This window comes from Chrysochloris asiatica, unplaced genomic scaffold (assembly GCF_000296735.1).
Source record: "Chrysochloris asiatica unplaced genomic scaffold, ChrAsi1.0 scaffold00005, whole genome shotgun sequence".
Taxonomy (NCBI): domain Eukaryota; kingdom Metazoa; phylum Chordata; class Mammalia; order Afrosoricida; family Chrysochloridae; genus Chrysochloris; species Chrysochloris asiatica.
Genome location: NW_006408523.1, coordinates 17,327,972 through 17,346,882, shown reverse-complemented (window position 1 = coordinate 17,346,882; position 18,911 = coordinate 17,327,972). Strand labels below are relative to the sequence as shown.

Below are 18,911 nucleotides of genomic sequence, written 5' to 3'. Positions count from 1 at the left end.
ATGAATCCTGATTACGGGAGAAAGAGCACTGTGTATTGGATGCTGGTTTACAGCATACAGCCTCCTGGAAGATGATACTACCACCTAGCTGGTGCCATAATTGTGCCTTTAAAAGAGCATTCCTTCCTTTGATCAAGTCAGCTGCTTCAGGATGATGAGGAACATGGTGGTCGTTGTTGTTAAGTGCTATCAAGTCAGTTCCAATCATAGTGACCCTGTATAGGATTTCCAAGGAGCATCTGGTGGGTTTGAACTGCTAACCTTGCGGCTCAAACTGACTGCAGTCCAGCGCATTATCCTGCAGCACCACACCAGGACTCCGAGGAACACGGTAAGACAGGAGAATTCTGAGCTCATTGTTGCACTTCATTTGCTATGAAGTAAGCCCCTTGATCCAAGGTGATGCTGTGTGGAATACCTTGATAGTGGATAGATAAGTGTACAGATGGGAGTTTTGGCAGAAACATTAAGTGCAAGGAAGGCAACTCCATATCCAGAGTAAGCGTCTGTTCCAGTAAGAATAAAATGCTTCCCTTTCCCTGATAGAAGTGTTCCAGTGTAATCAATCTGTCACCAGGTTTTTGACTGATCTCCCCGATGAATGGTCCCATAACTGGGACTCAGTGTTGGTTTCTGCTTCTGGCAGATTGAGCGCTTAGCATAACCTTCATCCCTGCCACCATGGCCACTTTCTTATGTTCATGAGCCCATTGGGCAGTGCCAAGAGTGGTAGAGATAAGTTCCACAGCACATGTCATCCTGTCATTCCTCTGCCAAGGTAACCTTGGACCATTCACATGAATGAGACACCGATAATCTTCACTTTTTTTGGCCATTCAGAGAGGTCTCCACATTCCTTCCTCTTCCCTGTACCTTATTACCAATTTTCTAATCCTGTTCCTTCAAAGTCCCTTACCATCCAGCCAAATCATTGGCCACAGCCTGTGAATCAATACACAGTTGGCATATCTGGCCATTTCTTCTTCCAAGCAGAATTAACAGTCACGCGCACTGCCTGCTTGAAGTTCTGCCCATTGGGAGTTTCCCTTCACCACTCTCCGTCAGGGAAGCCCCCACTCTCAAGTGGTACCTGCATATCCAGAACCATCTCTAGACACTGTGAGTGTTCTCCTCCTCAGTCAGCTGGTCATAAGGAACTCCCCATGAGGCCATAGTGTAGACTGGGAGAGGGAAGGTAATGTGACACGAGTGGGGACCATGGTCTTTTAGGCCACTTCCTCATGCAACTTATGCCTTCAGGTCCTCCTTGAGCCCAGTCTCTTATTTACCACTTTCATTTAATGATGGAGTACTGCTGTGCACACCCGATTTTATGACTCTGTGGGTCAGACAACTCCCAGGTCAAAATGGATCGCTCCAGATGCATGGTGACTTGGTGGCCCCTGGTTAGGTGTCCAGTCTGTACTAAAGCCCAGTAATAAGCCAAAAAAACTATTTCTTAAAAGTAGTTATCTGCAGAGGGTGGCAGGGCTTTGTTCCAAAATCCTAAGGTTTTGCACTGTGACTCACCTATCGGGGCCTGTCAAAGACTCTAGACTGCATCTCTCTCTGCCACTGACACTTCACGCACCATTGGCTCAGCTGGATTAGCTGGCCCAAGTAGGAGATCGGCTGGCACTGCAGCCTGAACCTGTTGAAGAGCCTTCTCTCGTTCTGGACCCCACTTTAAAACGAGTAGCTTTTTGAGTCACTTGACAACTAGACCAGAGTAGCACACCCAGATGTTGTCTTCAAAATCCAAAGAGGTCCACCAGGTGTGTTTATCTCTTTTTTTATTTTGGGAGGGGTCAGATGCAGTAACTTATCCTTCATTTTAGTACATACCCCACACCACTGAACCCCTAGAAATTCACTAAATTGGAAGGCACCTGAATTTTTGTCAGGTTAATTTCCCACCCTTTAGTCCTGGTGTGGTGCTGTGGGTTAATGCGCCAGACTGCAAAGCTGTTTGAACTGCAAAGTCGGTGGTTCAAGCTCACCAGCTGCTCCTCGGAAACCCTATACAGGGTTGCTATGGGTCAGAGTCGACTCAGTGGCAATTAACAACAACAACAGCATGCAGATGTTTTACCAATAAGTCTAAAGTCACTTGGTCCAATCAGCGTAATGTCATCGGTGTGTGACTTAATAGAAAATAACCAGATTCTCGTGTTTGCTTCTGTGCTCAACCTGTTGCATTATGTTCTGTTGGATGAATAATAAGAAAATGTGGCCTTACACAGACACGCAGTTGGAAAACGAGGAATATTTGTAGAGCCGAATCAGTTAACTTTTAGTACCATTGGTTTATCTGGACTTTGAGTGGGTTCCTGTTACCCTTTTATATATGCTTTTGTCTGAACAAACCCCTGAAAGAGTGTTAAGACTCACAGCGGCCCCCATCACACTTTAAGAATCCCTGCTATAGGGTATACTCCTATATCTAAGGATGTAGTTGATGCTTGGTAAGTTATGGGCAGTTTTAAGCTGGCAGAGCAGCCTGGCACTTTCCTGTTAAGTGGTTATGCTAATTTACATTCCTACCTCAGCACAGCAAAATCTCAGGGGTCCCCCATCTTCAGCCATGCTTGGAATGAACAGTACAAGTTTTGCTAACCTGGTTGACATAAGAAATTCCACTTTATATATCTTGTCTATATTTCTTTTGGATTCTGTTTATCCGATGATTTGTTTTTTTTAATCATCCCACCCCACCCCACTCCTCCCTTCCTCTTGATCTCTCTACCCCATTGATTTAGATTTTTTATTATTTAGAAGAATATTGTTTAAAATCTTGTATTGTAATTTGAGTGAAAGTTTAGAGCATTCAACAACGCTTCATGTGCCTCTGCTTGGTAATGCGCTGAACTGTAAGATCGATTTGAACCACAAGGTCGGCAGTTTAAACTTACCAACTGCTTCTTGGAAACCCTATACAGGGTTGCTATGAGTTGGAACAGACTCCACAGCACTTAACAACAACAACAGTTTTCTCTTAGTTATCACTCAGGAATTTTAGCATCCTGGTATAATAAAATTGAAAGGGAATCAATATTTTTAGTTTCCTCCAGAAAAATGTAAGGACTCAAGAATACTAAATCACCTGGCTTGGAATACTGTTATTTAAAAAATATTTTAGTTCTCTCTCATTCTCTGTCCATTCAATTTGTAGTATTTAAAAATACTTTTTATATATATTTTATATACTTTATATATAGTTCTCTTAGCAGATATTACAGATAATACATGAAGGGATGTTGTTGAAGTCACTGGACAGTGTTCTATATACTTGAAGTTTACGTATTTCCCCATATTATCAACTTACATCAACTGAAAACCTTAAATCTGTGCTTCGTACACCCCAAAAAACAAATTAAGTTTAATGATATCTCTACATACTAATTTCTTGATCCATAAGCAGTTCAGCAAATGCATTTTGTGCTAATTTTATTTTAATTTTTGTTGTTAAGTGCCATTAAGTGGGTTCTGACTTAATAGACCCTGAATGGGTTTCTGAGGTGCTGCTGATGAGTTTGAACCGCCAACCTTGTGGCTAGCAGTCTAGTGCTTATCCTACCAAATTACTTTGTATCCTTCTTGTTGTTGTTGTTAAGTGCCATCGAGGTGATTCCCACCCATAGCAACCCTGTATAGGGTTTCCAAGGAGCAGCTGGTGAGCTTGAACCACCAACTTTGCAGTCGGACACATTAGCCCACAGCGCCTCACCAGGACTCCTCCTTATCCTAGCACCTGTGAATTTAATAGAGAATACTCAGTTTACGTTGGTTGGTACGTAATGCAATGGGAAATAAAATTGATCATCCTTTGAAACTGTATGATCATCCTTTGAAATTGTATTATATCTTTCAGAAATATCATTTAGTATCAGAATTTGCATTCTGTTCTTATTTTGAATTTATTATAGAAAGGTCAGAAACGAAGTTAGAAAAATATTTTTTTAAATTTTTTATTGTGATTTGGGTGAAAGTTTACAGAGAAATACAGAGAAAGTTTACAGAGCATTCAACAACTCATTCATATGTTATTTCAGAAGTTTGACATTTTAATAGAATCCTTTTGAGTACGTATGTGTTGTATACAGTATCATTTTGATCTCTCAGTGACTGCTACTACTTTGGGTGCAGGCATTATTGTTGCTGTTGTTGTTAGTGCCGAGTCGTTTCGTACTTATAGCGACCCTGTATAGGGTTTCTGAGGAGTGGCTGGTGAGTTTGAACCACGGACCCTGTGGTCCATAACCTTTCTAATAAACTCCCCCTTTACACAGTTTCCCTAGACTTCTAATCACAGTTCTGATAAAATTATTTTATACTTAAAAGTTAATACATAACTGCTGCTGCTGCGTTCCATGAAATCTGGTCCAATTCAGCCACCATAGGGTTTCCAAGGCTGGAAATCTTTACAGGAGTAGAAAGCCTCATCATTTTCCGGAGTGGCAGCTGGTAGATTCAAGCTGCTGATCCTTCAATTAGCAGCAGCCCAACGTGTAACTTACCCTACCAGGGCTTCTTAAGAAATACACCTAGAAGGCAAAATAAATAGAACTCATTAATTTGCTTTCCTTTCTTCATTTTTTTCTGCCCTTTCACATTCCTGTGTATATCTGCTTCCGTTTAAGTGTGAGGGGAACCAGGTCTTGATACTGCTCTTTTTTTGTGTTGTTGTTAAGCGCTGTTGAGTCAGTTCAGACTCATGGCGACCTGTATATAGTTTCCAAGTCTGTAAATCTTTGCAAGAGCAAAGATTTACAAGGGAGTAAATCTTGTATACTAAGCCAAAAGTCCCCACTGCCATTAAGTCCATTCCAACTCATACCAATCCTATAGGATAGAGTAGAACTACTCCTTCAGGGTTCTGAGCCTGTAAAGAAATCTGCATGGGAGTAGACAGCCTCATCTTTCTCCTGCAGAGCAGCTAGTAGATTTGAACCACCGATCTTCTGGTTATCAACCCAATACAACCCACTTTGCCACCAGTGCTCTTCTCCTTGTGTACCAATCAGCAGAAATAAAGATGCCTTCCCTGCCGCTTCACATGGTGCTTAGTTAAGTCATTGGACCAGCCAGTCTACTGATTTTTCTCAGTCAATTTTAAGTATTTGAAATGTCTGATTTTTGTGCATGCTATGGATATTAATGAAGAGATCAGAAACACTGTTTAATGTGTTGTTATTCTTACAGCTCAAATCTAATCCGAGTGAAAATGAAGAAAAGGAAGCCCAGGCCCAACTGGTAAAGTCTGATGAAATGCAGCACTTACGCTCACAAGCTCTTTACGCTTTTGAAGATGCAGATTATGCTGCTGCTATAACCTTCCTTGATCAGATTTTAGAGGTGAGTTTGCTCAGTATTGCAAGTGACCAGTTTAATGCTCTGTATACTCTGTACATCACAAAAAAACTAACTTCGTATATGTACTTTATATACCACAAAAAAACCACTACAGGGTAATTGTACACTGGTCCTTGAGCCTTCAGCTCTGAGTGCAAGTTTGTGTTGATATTGAGCAGAATCTGTAACTGTACTATGGAATAGAAATTACAGTTTTTGGGGGTGGGCATTTCTTGCTTTACTGTTTTGAATTAATTTTACATTTTGGGGGAAGAAAACACTGGAGGTTGAAGAATGGGGTAACTTTCGGGAGGAAAGAGGAGTGAGAAGTTTCCAAGGGAAGGTGGCTCAAGAAGAGTTGGTGGGATCCAATGGATTCACTTGGGTACGGGTGCAGAAAGCCCTATCTTTCTCCCGCAGAACACCTGGTAATCTCATACTGCTGACACTGAGGTTCGCAGCCCGATTCGTAGCTACCACACTACCAGAGCTCCTTAGACTACTCATTGTGACCTAACCAGTATGTTTAGGAAATATGCAAAGATACTAATACAGGTCATAGTGATCAGTGTTTGGGTGTATGTCTAGTGTCAATGGGTGGTGTAAATAAGTAAATTCTCAATTACTAGCCAGAATGGTATCAGTTCGAATCCACAAGATGTTGCTCAGAATCAGGCCTGGTGACCTGCTTTTGAAACATCTGCACCTAGAAAATTCAGTGGAGCAGTTCTGCTTAGCACATGTTTACTAAGTACTGTGGGCTTTTTGATAAGGTTGCGTGAACTTCCTGACATAGTGTCTTCTTTTTTTCTTCCTTTGATTGAGGATTTAATTTCAAAGAGGTGACATTTTACGTAAGAGAGTGCTATGTAGTTATTACTAGAATAAAATTATTCTGATAATTCAGAGCTTAGATAACTTTTTTTTAATTAGAAACCAGAAATATTAAGTACAGAAACCTAGTTATAGAATATTCTCTTCAAAATCAAATATGCTTTCTTGGTAATAACTCTTATATAGTAAATTTTGTTTTGAATTTTCTTAATTATATACTTGAAGGATGTAGGAAAGGGTCCTTGCTGTTGTCCCTTCTCCCATTAAAATTTTTATATTTGGAGAAATTATTTTGAGCTGGTTATCATTTTTGTCAGTACTGTTTGTAATTTAGAAGTTTTCACATTAATTGAGGATGTTTTATGTTGATAAATAATGTAAATAAAAATATGTGAGATGCAAGTGTGAATGTGCATAACTTGTGTTTCTTTCTTAAAGTCTAGTTCTTGTGTTTCTTAAGGTTTGTGTTTGGGATGCAGAATTACGGGAACTTCGAGCTGAATGTTTTATAAAAGAAGGGGAGCCTAGGAAAGCTATAAGTGATTTAAAAGCTGCATCGAAATTGAAGAATGACAATACAGAAGCCTTTTATAAAATCAGCCTCCTGTATTACCAGTTAGGAGACCATGAGCTGTCCCTCAGGTCAGTGCTGTTGGCAGACACATCTGATCATCTTCTTACTGTTGACAGGAAGATAGTCTTACTTGAAAACCTAATGATGGTTAAGGCAATTTGTATATCCTGTGCTATTCCCACCTTAGTCTAATTCTGAATGCACCCACTCCTCACTTATCTACCGAGTTAGGCTTCAGTGACCAGGTCAGTCAGTGTGTGAAAGTTAACATTCTGCCAGAACAGAGGCTGACTGCATCATGATGTAACTGCCCCATTTTATCACTGCATAACTGCCAAAGCAGGACCCAACCAAGTTAACACCTCACCTTAACCTTCACAGCCAGAGTTACCTCACCTCATCCTTCATGTTCCTTACTGCATGATGTATGTTGCTAAGGTGCAGAGCACTTTGATAGAAGACTTTTTACTATTGTAAATGCAAAGTGTCAGATCATGAGGTAGTTGATAAGTGAGAAGTTGTTGTTAAGTGCCATTGAGTCATTTCTGATTTGGAACAACCCTATATAGAGTTTCAGAGGAGCGGCTTGTGAGTTTGAACTGCAGACCTTGAGCTTCAAGCCAACGTTGTGGTCCAGTGCTTATCTTACAGCACCACATGAAGTATGCTTATTAAAATAAGTAGGAAGGCTGTTATAATTAAAATTATGTAAATCAGCATAATGTAAATTTATAAATATATTTTACTATGATTTCTGTATGTGTTATGGAAAAATAATTCATCGATTATTTTGACTTGGAGTATTTTGCTTCTCTTTAAATACATGATCAGTGAAGTTCGTGAATGTCTGAAACTTGACCAGGATCATAAAAGGTGTTTTGTACACTATAAACAAGTGAAGAAACTTAATAAGCTGATTGCGTCAGCTGAAGAGCTCATCAGAGATGGCAGGTAAGAGTGTATTTTCTCAGACCATCCATGGTTCCCTTGTATGTCTAACTGTGGGCCAACAGAACAATTGAACTGTTTGATCTGCTACTTTTTAGTTGGGAAAGCAGAGTATTCTAGCATTGTGTCTTACCAAAACGACCACAACTGTGCATCTTATGGAACCAGGCAGAATATAACTCTTCTAGTGCCATTGAGTCGGTTCCAATTCAGAGAGACTCTGTATAGGCTTTCTAAGGAGCAGATGAGTGGTAGGTTTGAACGTTTGACATTGTGGTTCAAACCAACCTTGTGGTCCAGTGCCTTATCCTACAGCGCCACACCAGGACTCCAGGGTAATGTGAAGTGCTGTCAAGTTGGTTCCAACTCACAGCTACCCTGTATAGGGTTTCCGAGGAGCAGCTGGTGAGCTTGAACTGCCAGTCTTGTGGTTTGCAGTCCAGGGCTGATCCTACAGCACCATACCAAGACTAGGATTCTGACTCATAGCGACCCTGTATAAGGTTTCTGAGGAGTGGCTAATGAGTTTGAATTGCCAACCTTGCAGTCAAACTAACCTTTTGGTCAAGTGTTTATTTTACAATGCCATACCAGCAATCCATATTAGAGGATGCCATTGCATTCATTCCAGAATGGTGACGGGCAAGGAATAAGGAAGAGAAGCTTTATGGAGAAAGGGATACTTAAAAATCTTGATCTTAAAGAAGGAATAGGATTTGGAGTAGGAAGGGGTTTTGTTTATATGCGTGGTGTTTGTTGTTAGGTTGAGGTTAGGGCAGGAGGCAGGAGTAGAGAGCATTCCACACAGTACTGCCTCAGACAAGGTAGGCTCCTGTCCTTGTTGCTACCCTAGAAGCTTGCTGTCAGGAGAAGGCAGACTTTCATTGTTTTGTGGTGGATTCTAAGGTCTTAAAGCATTTCTTAAAATCAGGGAGCCAGGAATGGAAATCACCAGGATTGACCCTTTCCCAAAACTTACCCAAGAAGCAAATTTCATTTGAGTTGCTCGTTGAAAAAAATCAGAATGCCTTTCGTATACTTGTATCAGGTTAATTGCTAAGTGGCTTTTATAGAAAGTTTATGTAGTTACGTATTTTCTTCAGTGAAATGTCTGTGTCTTTTGCCCATGTTCTGAATAGATTGTTTAATTTTATATGATTGAGTTTTGAGAGTTCTTTATATAGTCTAGCTATTAGTCCTTTGTTGGATGTATGGTTTGGAGAGATTTTCACACTCTTTAACCACTTCGTTGTTTGGTGCATATACATTTAGGATGTTTGTATTTTCTTAATGAACTGATCTGTTATTCTAAAACGCACCTCTTTACCTTTGTTCATTTTCTTTGAAGTCTGCTTTTTCTGAGAAGCCTCTCCTGCTTTTTTGATTAATTTTTGGGGTATCTTTTTCCATCCTTTTACTTTCAACCAGCCTACGGCACTTAACAACAACAGCAACAGTGTTCAGTGGAGTCCTGGTGTGACACTGTAGGAAAAGCACTGGACTGCTAACCATGAGGTCACCAGCTGCTGCTTGGAAACCCTGTACAGGGTTGCAGTGAATCAGAACTGACTCGATGGCACTTAATAATAAAACAGTGTTAAAGTGAGTAGATAGTATATAGTTGAGTCAAGTTTTTAAATGCTAATCTCTGCCTTTAAATTAGTGTATTTAGACTATATTTAATGTAGTTACTGATGTTGTTGTTAGGTGCCATCAAGTTAGTACTGACTCATAGCGACCCTATGCACAACAGAACAAAACAATGCCTGGTCCTGGGCCAACCTCACAATCATTGCTATGTCTGAGGCCATGGCTGCTACCACTTTGCCAGTGCATCTCAATGGGGGTCTTCCTGTTTTTCTCTGACCCTCCATCTTACCAAACATGAATGATATCCTTCTCCAGGGACTGGCCCCTCCTGACAATATGTCTGAAGTATGAGAGATGAAGTCTGGCCATCCTGGAGCACTCTGGCTGTACTTCTTTCAACACAGATCTGTTTATTCTTTTGGAAGTTCATGGTACATTCAATAGTCCCCTCCAACACCATGACTCAACTATATCAATTCTTCTACGATCTTCCTTATTCAGTGTCTGACTTTCACATCCATATGAGGTTATTGAAAGTACTTGATCTTCCTTATTCAGTGTCTGACTTTCACATCCATATGAGGTTATTGAAAACACCATGGCTTAAGTCAGGCGCACCTTAGTCCTCAAACTGACATCTTTGCTCTTCAACATTTTAAAGAGGTCTTGTACAGCAGGTCTGAATTACTGATAATGGTAGGGCTTACTTTTGCTATTTTTTGTTTTCTGTTGCATATCATGCTGAAAATTATTTGAACATTTTAAAGAGTTATTTATTTAGATTGTTTTTGAGTATATTTTTTATATATAACTTGTACAATATTTGCTCTAGGTAATCCATTACATATACACATAAGTTATTACAGTATACTAGAATTACCACTTATTAGTTTGAGTGAAGTATAGGAACTTTCCCCTACTCTGTTTATAATTGTCTTATTTTCTACATTTAGAACTGTATCAGACAGTTGTAATTTTTGCTTCAACCATCAAACACAATGTAGAAAACTCAAAAGGAAAAGGAAAACCTATTGTATTACCTATATTTTTGTTGATCATACATTCTTCTTATGTTCCAAAGTTTCCTTTTTCATCTTTTATCTTCAGAGAACTTCCTTTAGGGTAGGGGTGCTGTTGACACAGTCTTTTAAAGTTTTCATCATCTGAAAATATTTTTTTCTTTCACATTCTGAAGGATATTTGCACTGAATGTAGGGTTACTTTTAGATTTCCGTACCTGATATGCATTGTGTTACTTCTTTATGGCCGCTCTCATTGCTGATGAAAAATCTATTGTCATTCTAATTGTTCTCTTTTCACCAATATAAGGTGTTGGGTTTTTTCTCTGACTTTCCCCATGCCTTTTGTTTTCAGATGTTTAATTATGGCATTTGCTTAACTTCTCGAATCTGTAGGTCTAAGTATTGTTACTTTTGGGAAGTTTCTAGTCATTCTTTTTATCAAGCTCATCTTTCATGGCTGCCTTAAAACCTTTGTCAGACTTTCTAACATTTTTTACCTCAGTGTTAGCATCTGCTGATTGTCTGTTTTCAGCAAGTTTGAAATCTTCCTTGTTCTTGATATGATGATCATTTTCCAATAGAAAGCTAGACATTTAGTTTTGTATTATTAGACTCTGTATCTAATTTTAAAATTTTTCAGCTGTTAATTTTTCCCCCTTTTGTTTCTACAAAAGGGATGGGGTGGTATCTTGTTAGTGACAAGTAAGGCAGAAGTTTCCCACTGGCTTTTGCTGCTAGTATCGGATGGTTGGGAGCACCTCACTACTGGTGGGGCGAATGTTCAGCTCCTTATATGACCTCAGCTGACCGTATGGGAGGTTGAAGGGAGCGCCTTACTTGCTTGGTCCACCTAGAATAAACTCTTAGACTCCCTTCTGATCTTCTCTGACACTTGGTGAGATGCTGGGTACCTTGTGAGAGTGAATGCTTTTCCTGACATCTCAACTTGCTGGTATGGGTCAGGGTGGGGCCTCAGTTCATTCTTTGGCATTTGGTTATAGTAGTAGGTAATATCAAAACATTTTTTGTTATGCCAGGCCACCATTTCTTAGTATTTCGGCTAGAAAGCAGGCTTTTTTTTTTCTGTTCTTGTTGGTGTTCCTGGATTGCCTATTGTTCACCTCCTAAAATGAAGCAAAAAGAAAGTCCAGGGAACTCAAGCACCATGTTGTTCCCAGAGGCTTGAGGTCGCTAGTCCATCTGTCTTCACTTCACCTTTCGGTGGGTGGTGTGGATGGGTATAGGAGAAAGTAGTAAGGATAAGGGTTGGAACTATGGCTAGATCTAGGCTAGGCCTAGAATTTCATTTATTGTTAAGGGTCATGGTTGGGACTAGGGTTGTGTTAGGTGCCGCCTATCTGATTCATAGTGACCTTATGCACACTAGAATGAACTACTGCCCTGCCCTGCACCATATTCATAATTGGTTTTAAGCTTGATCCCATTGCTTGTTGAGGTTTTCATCTTTTTGTTGATCCTTCACTTTACCAAGCATGATGTCCGCCGGGGAATGGTTCCTCCTGATAACATGTCCAGAGTATTAAAAACGAAGTCTGGCCATCTCGGCATCTAAGGAACAACATTCTGGCTGTAGTTCTTCCAACACATATTTGTTTGTTCTTCTGGCAGTCGGTGGTACTTTTAATACTCTTCTCCAAGACGTAACTCAAATGCATCAATTCTTCTACAGTCTTCCTTACTCATTGTTCAACATTCACATGCATATAAGGCTATTGACAGTACTTTGGCTTGGGTCAGGCTTACCTTACTCCTCAAACTGATGTCTTTGAACACTTTAAAAAGGACTTGTGCAGCAGATTTGCCTAATGCATTATATCGTTTGATTTCTCATCTGCTGCTTCCATGAGTGTTGATGTTGATCCAAGAAGAAGGAAGTCCTTGACAACTTTAGTCTTTTCTCCATTGATAAGAATGTTGTTTATTGGTCCAGTGGTGAGGATTTTTGTTTGCTTTACATTGAGATGCAATCCAGTAAGTATTTTGTCTTCCATTGCAACGTTGTATCATGTGCATATTGCAGGTTGTTGATGAATCTCCCTCCAGTCTTGAATCCACAGTTTTTTTTTTTTCTTCATATAATCCAATTTCTTGGATTATTGCTCAGCATACCGATTGAATAAGTATGTTCAAAAATATAACCTGGTAGAATCTCCAGTGAGTAGTATTCAATCTGACTAGGGGGAGCTGATGCAATGAAATGCAGACGGGTCTCTTGTGATACAATAGTGAATAATTGTTATCAGGACTGTGTGTGAGGGTCAGAAATGTAAAGGTAGATGTTTTATAGCAAGGAGGGGAGTGATTAACTTTTCAGTCTAGGAGCAGGCGTCCCTAGGACCATCAAGGGAGAAGAGCAGAGAGCGGGACCCTACCCAGAGAAGCAGAGATGCCTGAAATGGAGCCAGAGATGATGACGTGGAGCGGTGGAGCAGCTGGAGACTTTGGATCCAGAGAGGGAGAGCGACTGTGTGCTGAAGACCTGGGGGGTACGGGGGGAGGGTTTGCATGGAGGGGATTGTAACCATGGCAATGAGACGATATATGATAGAATGAATGTAAAACTAATGTTCTCCCATGTAAACTATCACATAATTCACAATAGAGCATTAAAAAAAAAAAACCTGGTGCACACTTTTCCTAACTTTAAACCATTCAGTGTTACTTTGTTCTGTTCGAACTATTACCTCTTGGTCTATGTACAGGTTTCTCATGAGCACAATTAGTGCTCTGGAATATTCTGCCACCGTCTTGCCCTGAATTTGCAAGGTTGGCTGTCTGAATCCCTTCAGTGTTTTTATAATACATTAACTCTAGAGATTTTGTTTTCAGCTGGAGGAATTTGAAAAATACATCTACTTCACCTTCCTGGATTGCAGCTCAATGTAAAGAAAACAAAAATCCTCACCACTGGACCAATAAACAACAGGCTTATCAACGGAGAAAAGATTGAAGTTGTCAAGGACTTAATTCTTCTTGGATCAACTATTAACACTCATGGAATCAGCAGTCAAGAAATCAAATGATGTATTGCATTAGGCATATCTGCTGTACAAGATCTTTTTTAAAGTGTTGAAGAGCAAAGATATCCGCTTGAAGACTAAGGTGTGCTTGACCCAAGCCATGGTATTTTCAATAACCTCATGTGCATGTGAAAACTGGACAGTGAATAAGAAAGACCGTAGAAAAACTGATGCTTCTGAGTTACGGAGTTGGAGGAAAATACTGAAAGTGCCATGGGCTACCAAAAGAACCAATAGATCTGTGTTGGAGGAAATGCAGCCAGAGTGCTCCTTGGAAGCCAGGATGGCCTAACTTCGTCTCTCATACTTCAGAGAAAGAGAGGAAGACCCCATTGAGATGGATTGGCAAAGTAGCAGCATCAATGGGCTTAAGCATGGCAATAGTAGTGAGGTTGTCCAGGATGGGCAGTGTTTTCTTTCTGCTGTGCATAAGGTCACTATGGGGCGGTACTGACTTGATGGCAACTAACAACAACAACCAGAGTGCTCCTTGGAGGCCAAGATGGCTAAGCTTCATCTCTCATACTTTGGACACATTGTCCGGAGAGAACAGTCGCTGGAGAAGGATGTCATGCTGGGTAAGGTGGAGGGTCAGAGAAAAAGAGGAAGACCCCCCCAATGAGATGGATCAGCCAGGTGGCATCATTGATGGCGTCAAGTGTGGTAGCGGTAGTGAGGTTGGCCAGGATCGTACATTGTTTCGTTCTGCTGTGCATGGGGTCGCTATGAGTTGGTTCCGACTCGATGGCACCTGACAACAACGACAACAACAGCAGCAACACCTTCCTGGAAGCAGAACAAGCTTTTTGTTTAAATATTATGCTTACACCTGGTACATCAGATTTTAAATGTAAAGATTGCTTTGTATTGGAAATAGTGTGCCATTATAGCCTATAGGCAGGAGAAGGTCCTTTTGTAAGGACCAGCTCCTTAAAAACGTGGTTGGGCAGTTCTCTACTTGTCCTATAGGGTCGCTACGAGTCACAACCAGCTGGATGACAGAGGGTTATTATTATTATTTGCATGTAGATAAATCTTGTAGTATTACTGAGGAAAGTAATTTAACATGCTAGTGCTTTTCACCAATGTATTCAGTTTTTAAACATTGCTGAAACAGCTTTTGTTTAGAAAGGTTGTAAAGTTGAATATTGAAGCAGACTGTTTCTGCTTGGCTATCTACAGTGTACTTAGTTGTGAGTATTGGCAATCATGATATGAAATGACATGTAAATGGGTTCTGTTGCTCATGAAAGGGAGAAGTAACCATGAAATAAAACATAATCTGTGTCTGGCCTGAAAGTGCTAGGTGTAAGCCAGACTTCAACAAGGTGTTTTATGTTTTACTGAATTTCGAATTCATGAAGGTTTTCTCAACACCAAGTCATCACTTGGTTTGATTGGTATTCACAAGTATGCTTTAATTGGTCCTTCTTCATTTTCTTTGGTCGTGTGTTTTACCTGCTGACTTAATTGTAGAGAGTACCTTCCATGCTACACTAGACTGATAAGGTAAGGTCATATTTGAGGGCTTGTGTTCATTCAGGGAATCGATTAAGCAATATTTAGTGAAGAGTGGAGGGTCTTTCAACAGCTCTGGAAATAGACTTTTATTGTTTCTCATTATAATTTGCTTATTTAATAGATACACAGATGCGACCAGCAAATATGAGTCTGTAATGAAAACAGAGCCAAGTGTTTCTGAATATACAATTCGTTCAAAAGAAAGGATCTGTCACTGCTATTCTAAGGTACAATGGAGACCTGTTCACAGTTGTAAAACAAGCTGTAAAATTGTTTGTAGGAAAAACTGTAAACCCTTTTCTAACTTTTACTCTTAGGATGAAAAGCCTGTTGAAGCTATTAGAATATGTTCTGAGGTTTTACAGATAGAACCTGACAATGTGAATGCTCTGAAAGACCGAGCGGAGGCCTATTTAATAGAAGAAATGTATGATGAAGGTAAATATTGAATGAGTTTGACTTGGCAGTCCCTAAAAGTTCATGTATAGTAAGTTTACATATGTGGAACTTCCTTCTGCTTAGAATGGTTTACCAGAGTACCTGGAAACATGGACAACTTTAGAAAAATGGCACTGAACTTAAAAAAATATTATTCCTTAGTGGAATTTAGGTGGCACACTAGATGAGGAAAGAGTCCAACGGAATATAACATTAAAAATGTTAGCTTCTTTATTGTAGGCAAGTTAAGAAGACAAATAACTAGAAACTTGTAATTATAAACAGTCATATAATCCAGAGGTAATTAGTGTTCATTTTTTATTACACTTAGACTCAGGTCTGTGTACATATATAGTTGAGCCGGTGTGGTACAAACAGTTAAAGTGCCTGTCTACTAAGCAAAAGGTTAGTGGTTCCCAGCCATCCAGAGGGAAGATAGGCCTGGTGGTTTGCTCCTGAAAGGGCTCATCTTGGAAATCCTCTGGGGCTGCCTTTAGTCAGAACTGACTCGAGGACAACAAACAACATACTTGTATTCTGTGTACATTACATACATATACCTAAATTTGATGTGTGTTTTATATACCTAAATGTGGAATCCTGGTGTAGTGCTGAGGGTTAATGCGTTAGACTGCAAAGTTGGTTTGAACTGCAGGATCCGTGGTTCAAGCTTACTAGCCATTCCTCTGAAATGCTATATAGGGTTTCTATGAGTCGGAACTGACTCGATGATGCTTAACAAGACCTAAATTTAAAATCATTCTCTGTGACTTCCCCCAAACTATTTAATTATATTAGGATGATGCTGTTAAGTGCTGTCGAGTCAGTTTTGACTCCTAGCGACCCGTATAGGGTTTCCGAGGAGCGGCTGGTGAGTTTGAATGGCTGACCTGGTGATTGAAACTGACCATGCATTCCAGTGCTGATCCTCCAGCACTAAGCCAGGACAGCTACCTGAACTGCTGAAACTGAAGTAACTGAAGCCCCATATGCACTCATACACATTACAGAGAATCCTTTCATATGGATTGACTTTCATATGTTATGAACATTTAATGAGATGGTTTTGAAAAGTGAAATGAGTCTCATAACTCTTACTACAAAGTTTTCATTTCAAATCAGATTGAAACAGTAATTACCTGTTACAGTTAGTGAAATATTTGAGTGCTGAATATTATTTGTGGTACACTTTTTTTCTTTTCCGTAAGGGAAACGCTACATATTTCCATCTCTTTTTCTCCAATTTGAAAAGAATTTTACTCCTAAGCTCTTTCCAGGGAGTGACAGTGGTTGGTTGTTATTTAGGGATATTTTTGTATAGTGTCCTCAGTAAGGTCTGGTTGAGGCTTGACAGGTATGCAGTCAGAATGGTAAGTTTTCATATCTGCAGGAATGCTTCAGGGAGGTGGGGAATCTACCCAGAAGGTCCCTTTAGGGACTGCCTCTACTGAGTGAGTGAGCTCACTCTAGTTAGTGTCTGGGACTCTTCTGTAATAAGTACTTTTGCTGCCTCTGTGTAGGCTTTGGGGGTTCTGGTGTGGTAAGCACTAGATTGTTAACTGCTAGGTTGCTGGTTGAAACCCACCAGCCGCTCCTTGGCAATATTATACAGGGTACCAATGAGCTATAACCAAGTCACAGACACTTAACAACAACCTGTAAAGCATTTATTTGACTCTGTGAAAATCGAGAAGCTTCAAAAGAATGTAAGAGGGTTAGTTGTAAAGAAAGTCAAATTAAAAAAATTTTTTTTCTCTCATTTTATTTATTGTCTTTTCAACGGAGACACTTACTTTAAAGTCCTCCTGTTGAATTAACTGTACAACTCTCATTTACTTTGATGTAATTTTTTTTTGTTTTTATTTAATGTTTTGTGAATTGTGTGATAATCTACACGGGAGAGCATCAGCTTTACATTCATTCCATCATCCATCATTTCGTTGGCATAGTTATCCTGTCCATGCATCCTCACCCAACCAAGGGGTGTACCCTGTAAACCTGCACCCCCCTCCCACCACAGTCCTCAGCCCCTTTCCATCTCCTGATCCCGAGCCCCAGCCCCACCATCTCTTGACGTTGTCTTCTCTGCCTCCATCCCAGGCCTCACTGCCTCTCTGGGTAGGATTCCGCTCTTTGCTCTTCTCCATTGATGGTTCCAGGGTCCTCCGCTCCTAGACTGATAAAAAATTAATCTCTCCCCTCTTTGTTACAAAATGTCCATCTTTAGATTTCAAACCCTCACAATCAGTCCTGATAACAATTATTCACCATTGCATTCCGAGACCCATCTATTAATTCGTTTCATCAGCCCTTCCTGGACAGGCTGGACACCACTCATTGTAGACTCTACCTTCCTCCACACCCTCTGGATCTAGGTTCCCTCTTGAAAGCTTGTAAGCCAGTCACTTCTTGCCTTTGTATCCCTCCCCCCATTTTGGGTAGCCAATGTCCAATTTGCCCATCCCTGTCTACCCTTTGTGTGGAGGGGTTGGGTATAGTTCTTGCAGCAGGGACTTGTTTCCTCTTTTGAGCTACTGCATTTGCATTTATAGGTGTAAGTCATGTTTATCAAATTGTATCAGATGATGCTTTTTTCCCTCTTCTTTCTTAGGGTTGAGCTCTGTTTATCCAGTCATTGAAGTCCAGTCAAATGGGCATCATCTGCAAGTGTGGGAGTTCTTACGTCTATCCAGCCTCTTTTTATCAGCTGGCCGCCCCACTCTCCACTATAGACCTCTGTGGCTGTGTCACTGACCCTGAGCCCATGAGTCCCCAGATGTTACCTTGCTACTGGCTGACCAGGTCTTCATCCGGGTTCACAGTAGTTTGCTGAACGATGTAGGGCTTAGCTCGCCCCTTCGTTGATGTTCTTCGGCCACGTCCCCTTCTGGGTGACGTGCGTGGTTGTCAGTCAAAGTGTATATTTCCCTTGCGTCTTAGTCTTGGAAGAGAATTTGCACTGAGAGGATCCGATCACTTGCCTTGATGTCTCCTGGGCAGGCCACCTGTATGTTCTTGTGGTAACAGTCAGACTGCCCTGATTGTTTTGTATTTTTCCTGTAGGTCCTTTTTTCAAGAGGTATCTTCTGGTTTTCTAGCTGCTCCCGGCTGGTCTGCTTGTTGTTTCAAGTGGAGAAATTTCCCGTCTCTGAAGGTCTGGTTGTGGTTCGGGCTTCCACCTATACTCCCATGTAATGCAGGGGCTCCTCAGTAAACCTCCTTCACTGGACACATTGTAGCCCCATTTTAGGTATTCTAATCAGTTATAGGCAGAAGACGGGCTTACAAGCTTTCCATTTCTGGTTATTCCTTTTTCTCCCCCTCCGGTGTCTGTCTTATAATGTATTGCAAGGAAAACCAAGGTTCAAAAAATAGCCAAGCATCTTAACATTATTCTCCCAGTCTCTGTATTCCAGAGCCCTGTTGTTCCAAAGCTGTGTCTACATCATTTTTTACCTCTGTCCCAATTGGCCCATTTATACCTGTCTATTTGTTCTCTCATCTGCTTTGTTCTTCGATTCCCCTCTCCCTTCTTGTATATTGCCCCCCTACCCAATACCCAAATTATCTTGTGTCTATTCCCTGCCCTGT

General features: G+C 40.6%; 1 protein-coding gene across 1 annotated transcript in view; it reads left to right on the top strand.

The window, feature by feature from the left end:
* Window positions 1-18,911, top strand: part of DNAJC3 (DnaJ (Hsp40) homolog, subfamily C, member 3) — a 78,736-nt gene that overhangs the window by 45,953 nt on the left and 13,872 nt on the right. The window contains exons 5-9 of the mRNA XM_006831996.1: window positions 5,203-5,355; window positions 6,647-6,828; window positions 7,592-7,711; window positions 15,004-15,109; window positions 15,200-15,320. Coding sequence (XP_006832059.1) covers window positions 5,203-5,355; window positions 6,647-6,828; window positions 7,592-7,711; window positions 15,004-15,109; window positions 15,200-15,320 — 682 coding nt within the window. The remainder of the gene's footprint in view (window positions 1-5,202; window positions 5,356-6,646; window positions 6,829-7,591; window positions 7,712-15,003; window positions 15,110-15,199; window positions 15,321-18,911) is intronic.